The sequence below is a fragment of the Lithobates pipiens genome, unplaced genomic scaffold (genome assembly GCF_037356315.1).
Source record: "Lithobates pipiens isolate NorthernLeopardFrog02 unplaced genomic scaffold, aLitPip1_a1.2 Scaffold_22, whole genome shotgun sequence".
NCBI lineage: Eukaryota > Metazoa > Chordata > Amphibia > Anura > Ranidae > Lithobates > Lithobates pipiens.
The window spans coordinates 157,763,502-157,786,973 of NW_027507784.1; the positions used below are offsets into that span (position 1 = coordinate 157,763,502).

General features: G+C 41.8%; 1 protein-coding gene across 5 annotated transcripts in view; it reads right to left on the reverse strand.

Annotated features, from left to right (window-relative positions):
* ADAM23 (ADAM metallopeptidase domain 23) overlaps positions 1-23,472 on the reverse strand; it is a 318,865-nt gene that overhangs the window by 108,113 nt on the left and 187,280 nt on the right. For all 5 annotated transcript variants that reach the window (XM_077448514.1, XM_077448511.1, XM_077448512.1 and 2 more), the window contains exons 5-6: positions 7,814-7,896; positions 2,957-3,020 (exon numbers count right to left, since the gene is read on the reverse strand). In XM_077448514.1, coding sequence (XP_077304640.1) covers positions 2,957-3,020; positions 7,814-7,896 — 147 coding nt within the window. The remainder of the gene's footprint in view (positions 1-2,956; positions 3,021-7,813; positions 7,897-23,472) is intronic.

A 23,472-nucleotide genomic window follows, 5' to 3' on the forward strand; every position in this document is an offset into this window, starting at 1 on the left:
TTGGAATGTTATAGTTTATGCTGCATGATTTCAAATGATGACACGGAAAATTCAAACAGTTGACTCCTTAATTTCCTAAAACAGATCTAAAATGTAAAAATACACATACAACATTTCATGGGTGGACCCACAACATACTATAGAATGTCAAAGAAACGTTTTACTGGCATAGCCTAAGTCCAGGTTAGTTTAAAAAAAATAAAAATCTTGGATTGTTATGGTATCTCCTGGCTTTGACTGGTCCAGTGTTTTCCCTGGTAGTAGTTAATCATGTTCAATCAAGTTCAACCAGAAAGGTTAAAAATATTTTGTAGCTTATTTAAGTCACTTCTTAAATTATAATGAGTGTCAGGAATGTACCCCTGTATTTATACCCATACAGGTAGCAGCACAAAAAAGTAGATATAAATGCTGGAGTATGTTCCAATGTTCCATTCATTGGAACTGAAAAGGTGTCTTGGATAAGCTATGAAAAATCTTCAACATAAGAGTTGAATGTGACTCACTACCACTAGCTTTACCATGATCTGGAAAATAAGGACCTTCACAGACATTTTCTTGGTGTATACAAAGTGGAAATAAATCAAAATCTACCAGATAGTAGTAGAATATACTCAGTAATTATAAGTATGGCAGCAGAAAGGTATTTTAATCAGCACTATGACTTTATAATAATGGTGCATCTCTATCTCTAGGCATTTTTTGGCCTTTGTATTTAAAATTCAATAAATATCATGTAATTATTAGCATCATAATTTTAATATTTTATGTTGGGAAATCTGAAAAAGGGGTTTTTCTCTCATGTATAAATAAACAAAACTGAGAAAGAGATGGTCCCTTTTTTGCTCAGTAACTTAATCAACAGTCAACAATCGAAGTCCTTTCTGCTGCTTTATGCACACAGTATGCAAGCAGTTCAGTAGAGCATACGCCAGACAAAATACTGGACTGGAAGAAGCCAGGGCATGCAGAGCTTTACAATGAATTGTTTCCCACAAAGCTAAAGGGAAGAGTTGGACAAACTAGGGGTGAAGGGCATATCTGATGATTCATCTGCCAGGATGCACCTAGGAACCCAGGAATCTGTTTAGGCTTCTTGTGACCATGATGTGGTGGAGATTCAATTAATTATCTTCTTAGTGAAATATATTTTGCAAAGTCTATTGTATTTTATGTTATGGAGCCATCTAAAGAGCTAAGCAAGTTTACTTTAGGCTCACTTTGAAAAAATGGTTAGGCAGCATTGTTGTAGAAAATCTTAAAGAACTTTGAAAAAGAAATAGTAATAAGTTATTAATGCTAAATGCATCCAAGCTGTACCCAAGCAAAGAATGCTTTGTGTCATGATCTGTGCCACTGTCAATAAGATTAATGTCTTAGGCAGTAGGAAATGTTGAAATGTTCAGCAAGGGGCCAAGAACACAGTGGTAATGGAGACTGTATGTCTAGTGCTGAAAATAAATATAGTATGTAGCAATGTCTTTTGCTTACCTTTATCAGCAATATAAAGCCTCCAAATACTGTATTGAATAAACTAAAATTGTTTGTTTTGGTATAGTACAAGAAAAATTTTCGTGTTCATTCCTGGAGATAATTTTGCATGAACTGTTGTGATTGGCTCTCAAAAGTTGTGGACCAATGATCAGAATATCATACAATCACTTCAAAAGTGGTATTTTCCATCTGATTTTCTCATTGTGTGTACTACGCATAACCAATATCAAGCTTTAATTACAACTTTAAGATCAGTATCAGCTGGAAAACATAGCATGACAATAGCTAATTAAATGTACACTTACATTTAGTATTTTATACTGCTCAAAAATGTGTTATTTCTCTGCAAACTTTATCATCCTCCCTGTGTTTATTTTATAGTTTGAATGGACAATGGTGGTTTTGATGTGCCAGTATAAAGTTGTCTACTCTCTAAATCAGAAAGACTTTAATTAAATAAACCAAAAAGTTAAAGACATTTTTCCCTGATGTTTTGGTTTTGTTTTGAATTTTATAGAGTAGATAGAGAATTTTAATACATATTACAAAATATACATGAGATTCCTAAAAGAAAGAGAATAAGGTCACATCCAGAATCTTTCATCAGGTCTCAGTAGTCTAAAATCATCTGATGGCCTTGGTCATCATTTGTCCCTCTAAATGAAGCCAGCAGGCTCAGTATATAAAAAACTCACAAATATTCTGTGTAGGTGATGAAGAATGTCCTTAACATTCACTTGCATATGTTGTACATTCATTCTAACAATTAGTGAGCAGTAGGTTGAAATAATGAAGCTACATATAGGTGAAAATTAATTATTTTTAGACACATTTCTAGCAGCAGATCAAATCTATGTCTTTTCCACGAGTTTACTTGCATAATTGTACATTAACTTAAAAATTAGCACTAGAATGCGGATGGACTGGAGAGAAACTCAATATTACTAAAGAGATAAACTCTGATTTTTATTTTTATTCTCTGAATTGTACAGTACATGGGGATGCAGGTATTCTTACTATGCGTTTTTTTTTGGAAACCTGTATAATATATTTTATAATGATTTAAATCTTAATATTATAAACCATGCAAATGTTTGTTATGTAGATACCATATTTCAAATGATTTCATGTTCATCCGTAACTAGAATCAAAACATTGAAGGAAACTTTTGCAATAAATTAAAAAAGTGTGACATGTCAATTACAACTTTAGATGGGGCACAATATAGTAATACGCGAAAAGGAAGCTAAAGAAAAAGAACCTTCTTGGTTTTCAAGTCCTACTCTCTGTCCATTCTTGTTCACTGAGGCTCAAGTGCAACAACTAATACTTTATAGATAGTTTTCTCACCTCTGCTAATTGCATTATTGAAGGTATAAAAATGTACACATATGCAAAAACCTCAAACATGTACATTGCTTTGTTTTTTTTATATGATATTTATGCTAGTGCTGATACTTACAGTGTTGTGAGTAAGGTCCACTGGATGTATGGTATAGGTGTGGGTGCCATCATCAAACATTCCACTGCAAAAAAAAGGTACATTTGAGACTACAATAAAATATCTAACAATCTCAATAATTGAAAAGCAGCTGACTGAAAAACAAGATTTCGGCTGGTGTCAAACACTTATTAATGATATCACTCCCCATGCCATGTAGCAGTGCTTGGGCCTAGCAAATGTCTGCTAGACCCTTGCACTGCCACATGCAGAGAATGTTGATTTTTCAAGAGCCTTTGGGTGTCTTGTGTGTGCCTACAGCTTCAGGTAATGGAAATCCCGCCCTGGTTTATGGTACAGCACATCTGACACTTATCCACACATTTTCAGTGTTCAGTTCTGGTAGCTCTAAATACAATTTCAAAACTGCAAGCTTTCATTTTTTTTTTAAGTAGTTCATGTTTTATTTTGCGATATGTTTTGCATCACTTCAATATGGAATATCCAACTCCTTTTAAGCTTCCGTTGTATTACTAATTTGGGACATTAGTTTAGTTTACATTATGTGTTTATATGTGTAGAATATATTCCCTCCTCTATCTGTGTACTATTTCCTTTGCCACGGACTGCCACATAACCACAAAGCATAAAAAAATCCATCTTGATAATCAGCAGTTTATACATTGTGCTTTTTTTTTTTTAAAAGATAAAAGATAAAGAGTTCAGTGTTTTGTTTTTTATCAGACTCCGGAACTTGGATCCATAATGTTTCTGTCTTATCAAAGTGCTGTATTTTATACTTTAGCTGTTAAAGTGCTTAAAGGTAAATGTTCCTTTTAAAGTACTCTTTAACAGATCGAATTTGAGCAACACCATACGGAGAGATTTTTTTTCCATAGACTTCCAGATCTAACTTTTACCTACTAGTGGAAATTGTGAGTGAAAAAGTAGGGATGTTTTAGATATCTTGTTCTAGCCTCAATCCTCTTGTTTTAGAGGACTCCGTTGTTTATATTATTGAATCTTCAGTCAGCTGCTTACAGAAGCCCCTGGCTGTTGGTGTGACCACAACATTCTGAGAAGTTCCAAGGCTCACCTCACCTGGTATGGATTAAAGTGTGATAAGTAAATTAAAGTGGTAGCAAAACCCAAAACAAAAATGTATTAATTTGCAACTTGTTGATTGTTAGCTGTGGTGGCTGAATTGATTTTATTTTTAAGAATTCCTCCTTTATTTTTACCAGGTGAACCAGCCCAGTAAGTCTGTTACTTTTCAACTTACTTTAACAGACCAAGCTATCCAGACAAAGTAGCATTTAGGGAATTGAGGCAAACCATTTAACACTGATAGGCATGCTCACATTGGTCAACTCCTAGGTAGGTGCTAGAGAGTGTATATCGTTTTTGGCTTTTCTGCATAACAGAGAAGCAGACATGCAAATTTAGGAGCAGTGATTGTTTAGTGAGGTCTGCTTAGTGTGCTCTGGGTGTGGCTCATGCTGTCTTGATGTTTTGCACTGATCCAATAGAAACAAGGCATATTGGAGAGTGGGAGGAAACCCTGACAGATGAGAGCATGGATTTAGATACATCCCTTGCCAATTAGAAGGGCATGTGCCCCAAGGAATGCTGGGTGCCTACATTTAAGTCTGAGGAGCACATGGGCTCTATGTTCCAGTCCAGCCCGCCTCTAAGGAGAAAGGTTCAGGTAGGGAGGAGGCGGCTGCCATCTCTCCCCAGTGTGGAAGACCATGTGGCCTCCGATTGCAGATCTGAGGGCTTGAAGCCTGCAAGCTACAACCCAGGGTTCCTGTGCAAGATGACTGAGGGAGCTAGTCTATGGATCTGGTTGTGTGTCACTGGTATAGAGTTTCTCTTTGAAGTTGGAAGGAGGCTGTCCCTGGACATTTTGAGAGTACAGACCCTGAAGGGATTCTTGAGACTCTGTGTGTTACTGAAATCTCCCTCTGGTCCTAGAAGTCAGCATACTGGGTGTGTGAGCTAAAGGAGACACTGGCTTGTGTCTTGAAGACTTGAGTCTAATGACAAAGTCCACTGAGTCTTTTTTGCTGTATGGTTCACCAGATTATCTGCTTCCACAGTTCTACAGAGAGAGTTGTGCTCACCTGTGCATAGTTCATTTGGAGTATCCTACTAATTCCCTTCCCCCTATCCAAGTTCTCCAAATAAATGTTTGCTAGAAATGAATTTATGTTACATACTTGCAGTATGTGTGTAGCCACCCTAAGATAAATGTGTATTACTAGTTCAGCTTCAATTTGTTAGTCACATCTATCTAAATCTGCAAGTATAAAATGAATGCTGCCAGTGCCACTACTTCTAAGGATTGGTAAGCTGTAATATATTATATCTTTGTTTTTGGGTTTAATAATGCTTTAAGATCTGAAGCCTTACAAATACGTATATCACACTACTTGATTTACTGACAAAGGTGCTAAAATGTTGCACACCACCTATTATGTTTTATTTGTCCATTGTTTTAGCAAACAAATAAAGTTTGCTCTCAAATTATCAAAATTGTTAAATGTAAAATTGTATTAGCAGAGGAAATGACCAAATGTGGGTCATAAAAGAAAAGCAACAGCATTTCAAGACACTTTTTGCTTTTCTTCATGAACCACATTTTACATTGTGTTTTTATTCCTGCATGTTACAATAGTTTTTGAAAAAAACATTTCAGTGTTTAACCTCCACAGTATGTTTTAGTAAAGATGTCTTTTGGACCAATTTTTCAAACCACTGCAGCACTATTTTTTCAATAACATGGGGCAGCACTTCTTCGCTCTGCATCATCTAGACTCCCACCAGATAATGCTTAGCCATGAACACATACGGTATGATTTATATATTTGTAGATGGACCGCTATGAGACTTATTTACAAGTATTTGCTTGCACCTGAGCTGCTTTTCTTCTATGAACAAGTAAATATGCATGTAAAGGGAAATTCAGAAGTCAATTGTGGAAAAACGTTGTTAGTAAAATTATGTGAGTGGGAAACTAATAATAAAATAAAATAAAATTTACTAAAATATTTGTAATATAAGAAGTAGGCTGAGATTAAATTGATTTTTAACAGCAGTGACTACCAGTGCCTACCTATGCCAAAAGATCCTGGTTACATGGATTGGATATAGGTCTCATACACATTATTACATTTTCTGTAGATTTTTGTCTTCAGATTTACCAAAACCATGTAGTGCAAGGGCCTGCCCAATTGCATACAAATTGAAACTCTTAAGGTTTGACCTCATATATATATGGTTTTGGTAAATCTAAAGACAAAAATCTGAAGAAAATCTAATAGTGTGTATGGGGCTTAAGAGTAGCCCCTTGGCATGAGGTCTGCAAATGTGTTGGTTCCCATATACCATCAGAGGACCTCTATGCATGCATCTATGATGAAGATAGAGGCTCCATAATGACAGGATGCATCTGGGAAGTCTGGCAAGATCTTTCTACTGTCATCTCTAAAGAGTTTTTTCTTGTCAGATGAATAGCAGCTAAAAAGTGTTACTCACTGCACTAAAATCTGTCTGCTCCCAGGAGTCTCAGTAGAGACAACTTATCCCCCTGCCTTAGCTAGGGATATTATTCATCATTGAGGGAAGCAGAAATGCCTAGTTTACTACATTGTTTCACAAACTAAGGCCCGACTTCATCCTCCCTACACATCCTATTATTTTTAAGAATTTCCATAGAGAAAAGGAGTTTATCTCAACAGCAGAAGCTGGTGAAAATCTAAAAATGCTTTTTTAAAACCTCTATAAATTATGTTGGTGATAAAGGATTTGTTTTGTCAGAAAATGTATGCTTGCCATGATTATGTTTTCCTGGGTTCAGGTCCACCATCTTTGTGACATACATATCTTGAGAAAGGGATGTTGGTTTGTGCAAATGCAACTTCTGGATTACTGAAGACTCCTTTGTTGATATAGCTCTCTTTGTAAAGCATTTTCTTTGCAAAGAGATTTATTTGGTGCTTATAAGCAGTTAAGCCATCTAAAAACAATTTGGACCCAGGGGAATAGACAAACACTGAAATGTAATAATATCTTGGCTAATGGAATGAATTAAATGGAGGAATTGATGTAGTAAGGGGCAACTGCTGATCACCCACTGTGCTTCTATTTGGTACTGTACATTGAGCTCTTCCAGGGTAATAAATTACTAAAGCTACCTTCAGCTTATATACATTCTGCACCATGTTCCCAATACTTTACCTATTTGGCAGTTCTATTCCACCTAACCAATATTGTGAATTCACATTTTTTTCTTAAATTTTTTTTGTTTTGCCCTTTGTGCATATTGTAATTAAACACATATTTGCCAATGTCATCGGTTTATATGGTGAACATAAATGTACATAAGTAAAATGACACTTCATTCAAAACTGATATTTCAGGTCTGGGCTTCCTTTGTTTCTTGGGAACTCCAACCACAGGATTTTGGCACCAGGTTTTACCCACATCCCATGTCCATTATAAAGAGCCCCCTCCTTGTTGGGGTTTGCATCCATTATATATTGGAGAGAATTTATCTAATGGATGAAAAGAGGACGCCGGTTTTAGAGAAAATGGCAGAATTGCTATGAGAGCCAGTCCCACAATCACCACGGCCTTGTTTCAGTACTTTCCCCCACTAAAAGAAGAATTCTGTGGTAGGGTTAGGTAAAGATAAAAAAATCATCTGGGGATAGCTCACTACAGGAGTTCTGAAGACCACAAAAGCCAGGGATGATACACATTTTTTGTTTTTACCATCCACTTGTAACTGTAATTGGGAATGTCAGTATTGATACTTTAGTATTATGTAGTTTCATAATTACAAAGCAAAATGTAGTGTTCATTTCTCCTTACTGTAAACCATTGCAAGTAGATATTGCCACTCTTGAGTTCTTCACACCTCTGATAGTACCATGATAGTAGCAGTGTTCTCCTCCCTATGGAATACAAAAAAATTGCTCACAAGGAAGAAGTCAACGTAAATTAAAGGTGTCATTTCCTGCTAGAACATTAAGGAAAAACATTTTTCTATCATAAGGGTAAGTTAGCAAAGATTTAACAAATCGGAAATGAGAGTGTTAGTTTGAATTCACATTTATACCAGCTTACAATATCGGAAGATAGCAGTCACTGACACCACACTTTAAAGATTCAGACTGTTCCAAACTGTTTCATGCTAAAAAGGATTGAGTTATCCTTGGCGACTTCGGTGCAGTCTTATCTACACCTGGCTTGCCACTTGCTGCAGCCATAGCTATAGATTCTTTTTTTTTAATTACTTTATTCAACTTAAAGATGAAAGCAGCTGTAAGAGACTCCATAACAGTTGGTTTCATGCCCCTATCTTTTCACAGTTTAATTGTTCTACTTTTATCACCAATATTAAGGGCCCTTACACATGGGTGCATTTTTTTCTATGCTTTAACCCTGCTAAATGTGCAATAAAAATGCAAGAAAAATATGTACCTTTAAATCCTATGGAACTCTTCACACCAGTGGACTGCACGTGTGGTGTGTTTTTAAAAGTCCTGCATGCTGCATCTTTAATAACCTGTTTAACTGTTCCCTGCCTGGCCTATAACCAAATGACAACTAAGGAGAAGTTTTCCCATACTCCCTGACAAATACCGACATAAGGGGGTGATCATTTTTCCAACTTAGTAATTCTGTATTTGCATTTTATTTCTGACTTGTTGGTGCTATATCTTTTACTTGGATGTTATAAGTTGCACTGGTAAATAATAAAAGAAAATGTAAATACAGAATCACTAAGTTGGAAAAAGGCTCACCCCTTATGTCAGTATTTTGTTGGACCATATTTTTCTTTAATTACAGCCTTTAGTTTGTTGGGATATGTCTCTACTAACTTTGCATATCTAGACTTTGTCTGTCTTCATTTCAGGCTGTAAAGAAACAAAATGTGATTATTTTAAAGGGGGTGATTCTTTTCTATACCAAATGTATATATAATTAATGGGAAAAGGAAAATGCCGCTCTAGGTGAGTGATGGAACCACATAGATTGGTGAGTGAACTCTGCCCAAGTGCTAGCCTCGGCTTGCCGGCCGTGCAATAGAGTAGAAAGAAATGGATGGCTACATTTGGAGGTAAATGATAAGTCTCTCTTCTCTAAATCTGTAACATACAGTGGTGTGAAAAAGTGTTTGCCCCCTTCCTCATTTCCTGTTCCTTTGCATGTTTGTCACACTTAAGTGTTTCGGAACATCAAACCAATTTAAACAATAGTCAAGGACAACACAAGTAAACACAAAATGCAATTTGTAAATGAAGGTGTTTATTATTAAAGGTGAAAAAAAATCCAAACCATCATGGCCCTGTGTGAAAAAGTGATTGCCCCCCTTGTTAAAACATACTATAACTGTGGTTGTCCACACCTGAGTTCAATTTCTCTAGCCACACCCAGGCCTGAATATTGCCACACCTGTTCACAATCAAGGCATCACTTAAATAGGAGCTGCTTGACACAGTAAGGTCCACCAGAAGATCCTTAAAAGCTACACATCATGCCGAGACCCAAAGAAATTCAGGAACAATTGAGAAAGAAAGTAATTGAGATCTATCAGTCTGGAAAGGGTTATAAAGCCATTTCCAAAGCTTTGGGAATCCAGCGAACCACAGTGAGAGCCATTATCCACAAATGGCGAAGACATGGAACAGTGGTGAACCTTCCCAGGAGTGGCCGGCCGCCCAAAATTAGCCCAAGAGCGCAGCGACGACTCATCCAAGAGGTCACAAAAGACCCCACAACAACGTCCAAGGAACTGCAGGCCTCACTTGCCTCAGTTAAGGTCAGCGTTCATGCCTCCACCATCAGGAAAAGACTGGGCAAAAATGGCCTGCATGGCAGAGTTCCAAGGAGAAAACCACTGCTGAGCAAAAAGAACATCAAAGCTCGTCTCAATTTCTCCACAACACATCTTGATGATCCCCAAGACTTTTGGGACAACATTCTGTGGACCGATGAGACAAAAGTGGAACTCTTTGGAAGGTGTGTGTCCAAGTATATCTGGCGTAGAAGGAACACTGCATTTCATAAAAAGAACATTATACCAACAGTAAAATATGGTGGTGGTAGTGTGATGGTCTGGGGCTGTTTTGCTGCTTCAGGACCTGGAAGACTTGCCGTGATAAAAGGAACTATGAATTCTGCTGTCTACCAAGAGATCCTGAAGGAGAATGTCCGACCATCTGTTCGTGTACTCAAGCTGAAACGAACTTGGGTTCTGCAGCAGGACAATGATCCTAAACACACCAGCAAGTCCACCACCGAATGGCTGAAGAAAAACAAAATGAAGACTTCGGAGTGGCCTAGCCAAAGTCCTGACCTGAATCCTATTGAGATGTTGTGGTATAACCTTAAAAAGGCCGTTCATGCTCGAAAACCCTCTAATGTAACTGAATTAGGACAATTCTGCAAAGATGAGTGGGCCAAAATTCCTCCAGGACGCTTTAAAAGCCTCATTGCACGTTATCGCAAACGCTTGGTTGCAGTTGTTGCTGCTAAGGGTGGCCCAACCAGTTATTAGGTTTAGGGGGCAATCACTTTTTCACACAGGGCCATGATGGTTTGGATTTTTTTTTCACCTTTAATAACAAACACCTTCATTTACAAATTGCATTTTGTGTTTACTTGTGTTGTCCTTGACTATTGTTTAAATTGGTTTGATGTTCCGAAACACTTAAGTGTGACAAACATGCAAAGGAACAGGAAATGAGGAAGGGGGCAAACACTTTTTCACACCACTGTAAATGACACCACAGGACAAAAAAGCAGATACAGGTACACACATTTCACACAGCGACGCTGTGCTTATTCATTACAGAATAAGCGCAGCGTCGCTGTGTGAAACGCGCCTACCTCTATATGCTTTTTTTGTCCTGTGGTGTCATTTATATTATGGATTTTACATTAGACAAGAGACTTATTATTTACCTTGGTGCATGCATCCATTTCTTTCTATGTGTATATATAATTATATAGAAATATTATCCTGTGGAGTTTCATCCAAAGATGAAAACAATAACTGACTTGGCCTAGGCTTGTTCATCATTGGGTGGGGCATGCAATGTAATTTTCTAAAAAAAAATATAACAGCCTATCTCTGTAGTATGTTGAGAATTATAACATCTCTACTGTCTTTTTTTCAGGATTCATTTGTGTAATGCTTCTTGGCTTATGTTCACTGAATAGAGGCCAAAGCCCAGGGTCATGCTCTTTAAAGTGAATCTGTGCACACACTTTGGGCACTAAAGTATTTACATATTTTGAAATAGCAATAAAAACAATGTAAATCGATCCATGTCCATAGTCTTGGAACAGATGCACTTTAAACCATATCTAAACCCAGAAACAATTACTGTAAATATATTGCAGCTAACCAATTCTCAGATGTGGTGGTTGCATTAATTTTCTTTTTTAGACTTTTACCTCTATTTTCACCTTGTGATCCTGCCAGTATGTCTGTTGTTTTTCAACGTCCTTTATCAAACCAAGCTGTGCAGCAAAAGGCAGTTAGAGGATTGAGATATAGCATATACCACTGACACTTGTTTATGTAAAGCCTCTATGTCAAAAAGAAAATAATGGTTTCTATAACTGCTTAAAAGTGTTAGCTGGCGTTATGCTTTAATTTGTTAGATGAACTAGTAGATTTAGATGGACTTTATGTAAATATCTAACACTACCCTCTCTGCAGGTTTACAATGCTGTTGTCCAAGGGTACGCTGCTCCTTCTTCTATAATGGAAAGTAAATGAACAGAAGAGAAACTCAAATCAAATCAATGTTTGGGGTGACTACCCTTTGCCTTCAAAACAGCATCCATTAATCTAGGTACGTTTACACACAGGTTTTGAAGGAACTTGACAGATAGGTCATTCTAAATATCTTGGAGAACCAACCACAGATTTTGCAGGCTGTCTAAAATTGTCTCTTCATGTAAGCCCAAACAGATTTGAAGATGTTGCGATCAGAGCTCTGTGGAGGCGAAAGCATCACTTCCGAGACTCCTTGTTCTTCTTCTTGAAGATAATTCTTACTGACATTGGCTGCATGTATGGGGTCGTTGTTCTGCTGCAGAATCAATTTAGAGCCAATCACACGCCTCCCTGATGGTATGGCATTATGGATAAATATCTGCCAGTATTTCTCAGCAATGAGGACACCACTGATCCTGACCAAATCTCCAACTCGATTAGCAGGAAATGCAACCCCAAACTTGCAGACACTTATTATTGTACCACTCTCCAGCCCTTCAAGAACAAACTGCCTCTTGCTACAACCAAATATTTCACATTTTGACTCATCAGTCCAGAGCACCTGCTGACATTTTTCTGCACCCAATTTTTATGTTTCCGTGCATAGCCGAGCCACTTAGTCTTGTTTCCATATAGGAGGAATGGCTTTCTGACCATAATTCCTCCAAGACGACCACTTCTGGCCAGACTTCTCTAGACAGTAGATGGGTGTACCTGGGTCCCACTGGTTTCCACCAGTTCTGTGCTGAGGGCACAGCTGGACATCTTCAGTTGTTGAATGGAAGTAAGCATGACCTGTCTTTCACCTGCTGCATTAGGTTTCCTTGGCCAACCACTGTGTCTACGGTCCTCAATGTTGTCCGTTTCTTTGAGCTTCTTCAAAAGAGCTTGAACAGCACATCTTGAAATCTTTGCCTGGAAGAGACCTTGCTGGTGCAGTATAGCTACCTTGTGTTTTGTTGCTGTGGTCAGTCTTGCAATGGTGTATGACCTGTGACATGAAACCTTCTTACACAACCTCACCTTAGTAGCAGAGTTTGGCTGTTCCTCACCCAGTTTTAAGCCTCCTACACAGCTGTTTCTGTTTCAGATAATGATTGTGTTTCAACCTACATATGAAATTGGTGATCATTAGCATTTTAAACTATGTAGAGGGTTCTTTACTGTAAGAGCAGCATGAATGTGAAATTCCTCTCCACAGGTGGTGGTCTCAGTGGGGAGCATCGATTTGTTTAAAAAAACTATAAGATGGGGGGGATCCCTCGGCTCCCGCAAGTATAACACGTGTAAAGTTTTATTGCTCCTCAGCCGGGCCTGCTGCCTCAGTTGCACGTTTTGTTTTGCTCTACTGCCCGATTTCTTCGCTTGATACCCCGAACTTGCGAGCAGGCCCGATCGACTGCTCTGAGTAGGATGACCTACGAACGTTCTGGAGGGCTGTCTTGTGCCGACCCCGCGGGTCTGCTCGGGGGACTATGTGGTGATTTGCTCACTGATCTCTTAGCTCAGTTTTACAGTGGCTGCTCCGCATATGTTGAATACCATTTGCTTTTTGCCTTTATTTTATGTTTCTATCATTATTTTTATGTTATGGTACTGTGAGTTAGACATGTGCAGAGTAAAATATTTTGTTTCGGAATTTCGTTTTCGTCTGAAAACTTAATTTATTTAGTTACTCCCGAAATTCGTTTTTATTTATTTCATTTTTCGTTCAAAAATTGCATTCGTCCGAAAATCCACATGAATCACGGTCAAATCTGTCTTTGAAGGCTTATGGTGTCTGTCGAATGTATAAAGAAGATTCGACGGAGCTAGTATATAGCATACTTTAGAACCCTATTAAAGTCTATGGGACTCCAACGTTCAAAATCTAAAGTGCTCATTTTAAAGGCTAATTTGCAAGTTACTGTCCTAAAAAGTGTTTGGGGACCCGGGTCCTGCCCCAGGGGACATGGATCAATGCAAAAAAAAGTTTTAAAAACGGCCGTTTTTTCGGGAGCAGTGATTTTAATAATGATTAAAGTGAAACAATAAAAGTGTAATATTCCTTTAAATTTCGTAGGGGGGGGTTGTCTATAGTATGCCTGTGAAGGGGCGCATGTTTCTGGTGCTTAGAATTGTCCCTGCACAAAGTGTCATTTATGCAGGAAAAAAAGTCCTTTAAAATCACTCGCAGCTATTATGAATTGTCGGCTCCCGTAATACAGAGAACACTCATTGAAAGTCATTGATAAAAAAATAAATAAATAAATTAAAAAAAAAGCGTGGGGGTCCCCCAAATTCAATTACCAGGCCCTTCAGGTCTGGTATGGATATTAAGGGGAACCCTGCCTCAAATTTAAGAAAAAATTTGACGTGGGGTTCCCCCTAAATATCCATAACCAGACCCTTCAGGTCTGGTATGGATATTAAGGGGAACCCCGCGTCAAATTTAAAAAAAAATTGACGTGGGGTTCCCCCTAAAAATCCATACCAGACCCTTTATCCGAGCACGCAACCTGGCAGGCCGCAGGAAAAGAGGGGGGGACGAGAGAGCGGCCCCCCCTCCCTCCTGAACCGTACCAGGCCACATGCCCTCAACTTTGGGAGGATGCTTTGGGGGTCTGTGACCCCTCAAAGCACCTTGTCCCCATGTTGATGAGGATAAGGGCCTCATCCCCACAACCCTGGCCGGTGGTTGTGGAGGTCTGCGGGCGGGGGGCTTATCAGAATCTGGAAGCCCCCTTTAACAAGGGGACCCCCAGATCCCGGCCCCCCCCTGTTTGAAATGGTAAGGGGGTACAAAAGTACCCCTACCATTTCACAAAGAAAGTGTAAAAAATGTTTAAATAAAACAAACACACTTTTGAAAAATTCCTTTATTAAAAATAAAAAAATAAAAAAAAGATTCCAGCGGCGGTAATCCACTCTTGCTATCCATCGACGGACGGTCATATCTCCAGCGATGTCTCATGTCATCCAGCGCAGCGCAGCATCCTTCTTCTGTCTCCGTGGAGGAGACACTACAGACATTCCGGCGGCTGACGTTTGTTATATACGGAGGGCGGGGCCACCCGTCACCTGACCCCGCCCCCCTCTGACGCAAGGGGAAACCCGGGGTTCCCCGTGACGTAGGGGTGACCCCGCCCCCCTCTGATGTAACGGAAACCTGCCTGTGTTACATCAGAGGGGTGCGGGTCACCCCTACGTCACAGGGAACCCCGGGTTTCCCCTTGCGTCAGAGGGGGGCGGGGTCAGGTGACGGGTGGCCCCGCCCTCCGTATATAACAAACGTCAGCCGCCGGAATGCCTGTAGTGTCTCCTCCACGGAGACAGAAGAAGGATGCTGCGCTGCGCTGGATGATATTAGACATCGCTGGAGATATGACCGTCCGTCGATGGATAGCAAGAGTGGATTACCGCCGCTGGAATCTTTTTTTTATTTTTTTATTTTTAATAAAGGAATTTTTCAAAAGTGTGTTTGTTTTATTTAAACATTTTTTACACTTTCTTTGTGAAATGGTAGGGGTACTTTTGTACCCCCTTACCATTTCAAACAGGGGGGGGGGCCGGGATCTGGGGGTCCCCTTATTAAAGGGGGCTTCCAGATTCTGATAAGCCCCCCGCCCGCAGACCTCCACAACCACCGGCCAGGGTTGTGGGGATGAGGCCCTTGTCCTCATCAACATGGGGACAAGGTGCTTTGAGGGGTCACAGACCCCCAAAGCATCCTCCCAATGTTGAGGGCATGTGGCCTGGTACGGTTCAGGAGGGAGGGGGGGCCGCTCTCTCGTCCCCCCCTCTTTTCCTGCGGCCTGCCAGGTTGCGTGCTCGGATAAAGGGTCTGGTATGGATTTTTAGGGGGAACCCCACGTCAATTTTTTTTTAAATTTGACGCGGGGTTCCCCTTAATATCCATACCAGACCTGAAGGGTCTGGTTATGGATATTTAGGGGGAACCCCACGTCAAATTTTTTCTTAAATTTGAGGCAGGGTTCCCCTTAATATCCATACCAGACCTGAAGGGCCTGGTAATTGAATTTGGGGGACCCCCACGCTTTTTTTTTTTTTTATTTATTTATTTATTTTTTTATCAATGACTTTCAATGAGTGTTCTCTGTATTACGGAGCCGACAATTCATAATAGCTGCGAGTGATTTTAAAGGACTTTTTTTCCTGCACAATGACACTTTGTGCAGGGACAATTCTAAGCACGGGAAACATGCGCCCCTTCACAGGCATACTATAGACAACCCCCCCCTACGAAATTTAAAGGAATATTACACTTTTATTGTTTCACTTTAATCATTATTAAAATCACTGCTCCCGAAAAAACGGCCGTTTTTAAAACTTTTTTTTGCATTGATACATGTCCCCTGGGGCAGGACCCGGGTCCCCAAACACTTTTTAGGACAGTATCTTGCAGAATCTTTTCTCTCTGTCAAATCTTTTTTCTCTGTCGAATATTTTCTCTATATAATCTTGGACTAATAGAGGTAAGGTTAGGCACATTCGAACACAGGTTCTATAGACACAGATTGTTGTCAGAGTCATGTCGAATCTCCTATTCTATATCGAACTGTTGTAACAATGAAAACGAAAATAAAGCATTTATTTATGTCGGATCTTTCGTTTTTCGGATTTTGTGCTTTCGTTATCGTTTGTCAAAACGAAAACGAAAATAGCTGAAATTCGGACGAAAATGCATTCGGACGAAAACGAATGCACATGTCTACTGTGAGTTTATTTAGAGTGCTGGCGCCAGACGGTCGGGATGCATTTGTAGCATACATGGCGTGGTTGGCATCCGGCTGTCTGATCGTCACCTCCCCCCTTCATGGCGGGGGCCGTCTGGGGCGGCGTCCTGGTGCCCCTGCCCTATTTAGGGTGGCGGGCGTGGGGGCGACGCTCCGGGCTTGCGCCCTGCCCCTGCACTGCAGATTCCTGCGTGCGTTATTGCTGGACTGTACTCTTCTTTCTCTCTGATGTTCTGCCTTTCTTTCTTACCCTGTTTCTGTTTTCTCTCTCTCTCTTTCTGGGTCCCCTTCCCCTTCCCACCCTCACCCATCACTGTCCCCTTTCCCCTGGGTGTACCTGCACGTCTCCGTATTATCACAATGGGTTCGAGCAGAGCGCGGTTCCTCTATCTGTGACCCCATGGCTACGGTAAACCTTATTTCCTTTAATGTTCGGGGACTCCATGCCCCTGGGAAGAGACACAACATGTACAGAGAACTGGACCGCCTACGGGGGGATGTGGTTTATCTTCAAGAGACCCATCTCACCCATACGACTTCGGTCAAGCTATACTCCCCCAAGTACCCCACGTGGTATTACAGCCTCTCAGATATTTCTAAAGCTAAGGGGGTGGCCATTGGGTTTCGTAGAGGAGCCGCGTTCACCTTGGAATCTATGCTTAGTGACCCGGCTGGCCGCTTCTTGTTCCTCCGGGGCACCCTGGGTAGCATGCCATGTACCCTGGCTACCCTTTACTCCCCCAACAGGGATCAGGCGGGTTTTATCGCATCAACACTTACTTCGCTACGAGACTTCGCACGTGGGTGCGTGCTCCTGGCAGGTGATTTCAATATTGCTCTAGAGCCCACCCTGGACACTTCCAGGGGGGGATCGACCTTGTCCCATAAAAAGCTGAAGTTCATTCGTGCACAGCTTCATGAGACACAGCTGATGGACGCCTGGCGGACCATGCACCCACGCGAACGAGATTTCACCTACTACTCGGCGGTACACCGGACATACTCTAGAATCGATTTATGTCTTATAGATCACCGACATCTGCCACTACTAGTGAGATTGCGCATAGAAACATCCCCCCTATCGGACCATGCTCCGATTTCGCTCACCCTTAAGGTGGTTTCAATGCCACTTAAATCCGCTAATTGGAAACTAAATGAAAATCTCATCTCGGAGGACATAGATAAAAAAATGATAGGAGAAGAATTAGACTTTTATTTTAAAACCAATGCGGGCACCGAAGTCTCCCCTGGTACGTTGTGGGAGGCCCATAAAGTATTTATTAGAGGTAGACTTATCGAACTAGGCGCCAGAAAAAAGAGGGAATGGATGGCACAACAGGACACTTTATTGCAGGATATTAGGAGACTAGAACAGCAACACAAACGGAGTCAGACTCTGGCCCTTTTTCACGCCCTCACAGAAAAGCGGGAGGCCTTAAAGGCCTTACTACATTTAGACCACAAGAGGCGCTCTTGACTGGTATCCCAGCGTTTCTATGAGTGGGGGGACAGACCCAGTAGATTGCTCGCTAACTCCGTGAGACAGCGGAAGGCTGCTGCATTTATTTAAAAAATTAAGACTCCTTTGGGGTCAATGGCTTTTGATACTCCGCACATTGCCAAAGAATTCAGGGAGTTTTATCAACGCCTTTATCATGTTTCCCAAGGGGATGCGGATGGCAACGTCAAGTTGTCGCTCATCCGGGACTACTTGGCCAGGGCTGAGCTCCCAAAACTCCCTCCAGAGACCCTTGCTTCTTTGGAGGGGGAGTTCACCTCGGTGGAGTTGTTGGGTGCCCTGAAGGGCATGGCGAAGTGTAGGGCACCGGGCCCTGACGGCTTTACGGTGTCTTACTACCGCTCTTATGCTGATATCCTATTCCCACACTTAACCAACTATGCTAATGTAACTTTGAACGGTGGAGCTCTCCGCCCGGAGACTATACATGTCCATATCACTGTTATTCCTAAGGTGGGGAAGGACCCGACCGACTGTGCAAGCTACCGCCCCATCTCGTTACTGAATATCGACGTAAAAATCTATGCTAAAGTCATCGCAAATAGATTACTCCCACTGGTCCCGAGATGGATATCGGGGGACCAGACGGGTTTTATACCAGGGAGGGAGGCGCGTGACAATTCCCTACACACTTTCTCCCTGATGGCGCACGTGCGTCGGCTCTCCCAGCCCACCCTGTTACTCTCTACGGATGCTGAAAAAGCATTTGACAGGGTGGACTGGGAGTATCTCATGGCGACGTTGTCTCACCTTGGGGTTGGCCCTGTCCTCCGATCTCAGATCTCGGCCTTCTATCGCCATCCCACGGCTCAACTACGAATCAATGGTACTCTCAGTGACTCCTTTACCCTACATAATGGCACACGTCAGGGCTGCCCGCTTTCCCCAATCCTCTTCGCAATCTCCCTAGAGCCCTTTCTTTCCATCGTTCGGCGTAACCCAAATATACACGGAATAACAGTCGGGTACACGGAACATAAGTACGCAGCATACGCTGACGATATCCTATTTTACGTACAACAGTCCCTAATTACTCTCCGCAATCTCATATCTGAATTCTCGGCTTACGGTAAGGATTCTAATTTTAAAATTAATATGTCCAAATCCGAAATATTGAACGTCTCGGTCCCCATGAGTTCCGCATCACATATGAAACAAAGTTTCCCCTTCACTTGGCAGACGCAGCACATGACATATCTAGGTATTCAACTTACCCCCAACCCACTTGCTCTCTTCCGCACAAACTTCCTACCACTTCTCAACACACTTAGGTCAGATATCCAGAGATGGTCACAACTGAATCACTCATGGTTGGGAAGAATTGGACTAGTCAAAATGAACCTGCTACCCAGGGTGTTTTTTCTGCTTCAAATGATCCCATTTGGGATAACGGTTGGCTTTTTTACATTATTAAATTCTATGGTGTATAGATATGTATGGAACAGGAAGAAGCTTAGACTCCCCAGGTCTTTGCTCATACGGTTATAGTGTGACGGGGGCCTGGCAATGCCAGACTTCCGGCTTTATTTCCGCGCTATTGTATTGGCTCGGTTGTCAGACTGGAAATATAATATACATACTAAAATGTGGGTCGCATTAGAAACAGAACTCAGTGGTACAAACCTTTCTAAACAAATGTGGATACCGAGGAAATATAGAACCTTATCTGCCAACTCGTCACCATTAACAAGCTCCTCCCTCATGATCTGGGACTCTCTGTGCAAAGCCCAGGGCTGGACCTATAATTCACCATTACTGCCCTTGTCAGGACATAACTACTTCCCCCTGGTAACATGGGCCCGCACCTGCATTCCTCTTGGCATCTGGGAACTAAAACTCTCTTGCATCAAGTTACCTGCCCCTCCGGCACTCTCCCACTCTCTGTCATTATGGGTGAATCGCACATCTCCTATATGGACCATTGGAAATATCACCAACTGGCGGCATTTGTTTCCTCGCTGCCCAAGCTTTTACGCACTGTTAGTGAACTCACCCCCTTGGAGGCCGCTTTCTCGGAAGACCGGCCCATTGAGAAACCTATTTCATATTTTTATCACGTTCTGTTATCTCTGATGTCTACTAACACCCCTACTTTTATGCGTAATTGGGAACTGGATCTCCATAAGGAACTTACCACCCACCAAAAATCCACTATCCTCACCATGGCTCATACCGCCTCTGGATCTTCAAAAATGTCGGAGGTGGCCTATAAATTGTTGACCAGGTGGCATTACACACCTGTGACGTTGCATAAGGTCTTCCCTCAAATCTCCCCGCTTTGTTGGAGAGAGTGTGGTGAAGAGGCTACCCATGCCCACATCTGGTGGTTCTGTCCCAGGATTCGCCCATTCTGGCTTGCTGTCTTACATTGGATCCACCAGATTCAGGGCTGGGAGGTACCTAATGACCCATGGTATGTTTTGCTCCATTGTACAGGGGAACCAGCAGGCTCCTATAAAAATTCTATCACGCCTCATCTTCTTAATTCTGCAAAAACACTCATCCCACAGTTTTGGAAGCAGAGAACGATCCCAACGCTTCGACGTTGGCTACTTAAGGTTGATAGTATTTATTATACGGAAGACCTGACTCTTTCCCTACGAGGCAAATCCGACCTAGTGCAAAAAATATGGGCCTGCTGGGTCGCCTTTAAATACACTACTGCTTATGCGGATATTATGTCTCAACCTGTGTGAATCTCAACTGCCTTTTATTATGCATATACTGAGGTTGGCCTCTGCGGAGGCGGGTTTGCAGGCCACCCCTACCCCCCCCCCACCTTCCCTACCCCCCCCCCTCTTTATCTTCTGTACTCTACACTCTTGCTCTTTTCTTTTTCTGACTCCTCTCTTTCCTAATCTTTTGTAGCTTCTCTCATACTGGAAAGAAGGATATGCTCTCTTTTGACACGTTAACTAGGGAATTTCAGTCGAGACGCCTGCTATGTAACTATGTAGCTGGATAAAATTGGATAAAATTGGTCAATTATACATCTGACTCTAATCCTAAAAAATCCCTGACTTTGTGCAAGTGTACAAAGTGTGCAAGTGTAAAAATTGATGCGGGTTTGAAACCAAAGGGTAGTCACACCAAATATTGATTTGATTTAGATTTTTCTTGTGTTCGCTCACTTTGCATTTTGTAAATTGATAAACATAAGCAATAAAATGATACTTTTGAAAGCATTCTTACTTTACAGCATTTTTTCACACCTGCCTAAAATGTTGCATAGTGCTGTATGTCAAAAACATAAATGTATTTTATTGGGATTTTATGTGGTAGACCAACACAAAGTGGTACATAATTGTGAAGTGGAAGGAAAATTCCGAATGTAGCACACTTGTGTGTTTAGGCAGGTTTGCTAAGTAAATTTAGTTTGCCAGGCAGTAGTTACCCTGGTTAATTCTTAGTAGATCCACTGATCTCTCTCTAGTTCTGGACTTGCTGCACCTTCTCTCTCGCTAGGTGGCATTATGCTGGTGACATTAGATAGACAAGGGCTTAGCAAGGTCAGGTTACGAATGAATGGGGTGTCTCAGCCAATTGGTGGGGGTTTCTTTGGTCCCTTGGTCTGCTGGGAGAGCCTATTTATTTTGGTGGAGTCAGGTGATCAGGGTTTTGTGCCACCTAGATGGCTGCCTGGGTGGACGTATGTTAGGTTTAGGGCCTAGTAGCCCGGGGCAGCATGAGGCCTATCCTGGGGACATCTGGCTGCTAGGCTGTCTGAGGGCTTATCCAGATGCAGCGCAGGGTTGGGACTGCTGGATTGGAGTCCAACTGAGATTACCTGTTCTGCCGGACGGGGAACCAGTTGTGGTCAGAGGTAGAGGGGAAGCTGTCGCCGCTAAGGGTCCATCCACTTTGTTACCAGAGACCACTGTGAGTAAGCTGGAGTCCTTACCAGAACAGTGTTCTCACCAGCCGGGGACAGTGAAGAAGTTGGAAAACTTCAGCAAGTGTCAAGCCAGGGACCCAGCAGGACAGCAGAGGTGATGCTTGAGCATCAGTGAGTGCCAAGCCAGGGACCTAGCAGGTCAGCAGGGGTGACACTTGAGGAATATCTGTGAGTTCCAAGACAGGGACCCAGCAGGGAAGTGGGGGTGACACTTGAGGAAGATACTGAGTAATGGAAGTGGAAGAGCTCAGGGGATCCAGTGGCGATTGGGTCTGAGAGTCTAATGAGAGACTGGGAGCTCAGTGAGTGAAGATCTACAGTGAGAGACTGTAGCATGTGAGGAGAACTATTCTGTGTTACCAATAGTTAAGTGCACTTACCATTAGTGACTGTTACAAGATTTGTTGCCATAGGAGACAGCGGTCCAACCTATACAGATGTGGTATACAGCTGTAGGCCTTCCACTGTATAGCTGTCTACCTATAGAAGTCTTGGAGTCTGCCAATTATCATTGCATCTACTTAAGAGCATCCTGGCCCTAACCCTCTCTCCCACAGTTCTTGTCAAGAGACAATAAATCTCTTCGCATTCAAAAAGTGTCTGCCGCCCATCACTTCAGCTTGTATTATACCCACCATGCCTTGTATCCACTTTATCAAGAATGTCAGCTCTCCCTGACTCTGGAGGTCACCATTAGACCTCTAGTGGCGTGTGTTTGTATTCAGCCACCCTGATTCAGTACTTTGTAGAACCACTTTTTGCTGCAATTACAACTGCAAGTCTTTTTGGGTATGTCTCCACCAGCACATCTAGAGTGAAATTTTTGCCGCATCTTTACAAAATAGCTCAAGCTCTGTTAGATTGAATGAAGAGCATCTGTGAACAGCAATTTTCAAGTCTTGCCACAGATTTTCAATTGGATTTAGGTCTGGACTTTGACTGGGCCATTCTAACACATATGCTTTGATCTAAAACATTCCATTGTAGCTCTGGCTGTATGTGTGGGGTCATTGTCCTGCTGGAAGGTGAAACCTCTGCCCCAGTCTTAAGTCTTTTGCAGACTGTAACAAGTTTTCTTCTAAGATTGCCCTGTATTTGGCTCATCCATCAACTCTGACCAACTTCCCTGTCCCTTCTGAAGAAAAGCATCCCCACAACATGATGCTGCCATCACCATGTTTCACCGTGGGAATGTTGTGTTCAGGGTGATTTGCAATGTTAGTTTTCCACCACACATAGCGTTTTGCTTTTGGGCCAAAAAGTTATTTTGGTCTCATCTGACCAGCGTATCTAAATGTTTGCTGTGTCCCCATATGGCATTTTGCAAACTGCAAATGGGACTTCTTATGGCTTTCTTTCAACAATGGCTTTCTTCTTGCAACTCTTCCATAAAGGCCAGATTTGTGGAGTGCACAACTGATGCCCTGTACACACGATCGGAAATTCCGGCAGCAAAATCCGATGAGAGCTTTTGGTCGGAAAATGCAAACGTGTGTATGCTCCACATCCGGATAGAGAGCATGTTCTTAATTTTTTGGTTGGAAAAAGTTCAGATTGGAAATTCCGATCGCCTGTACAAATTCCGAC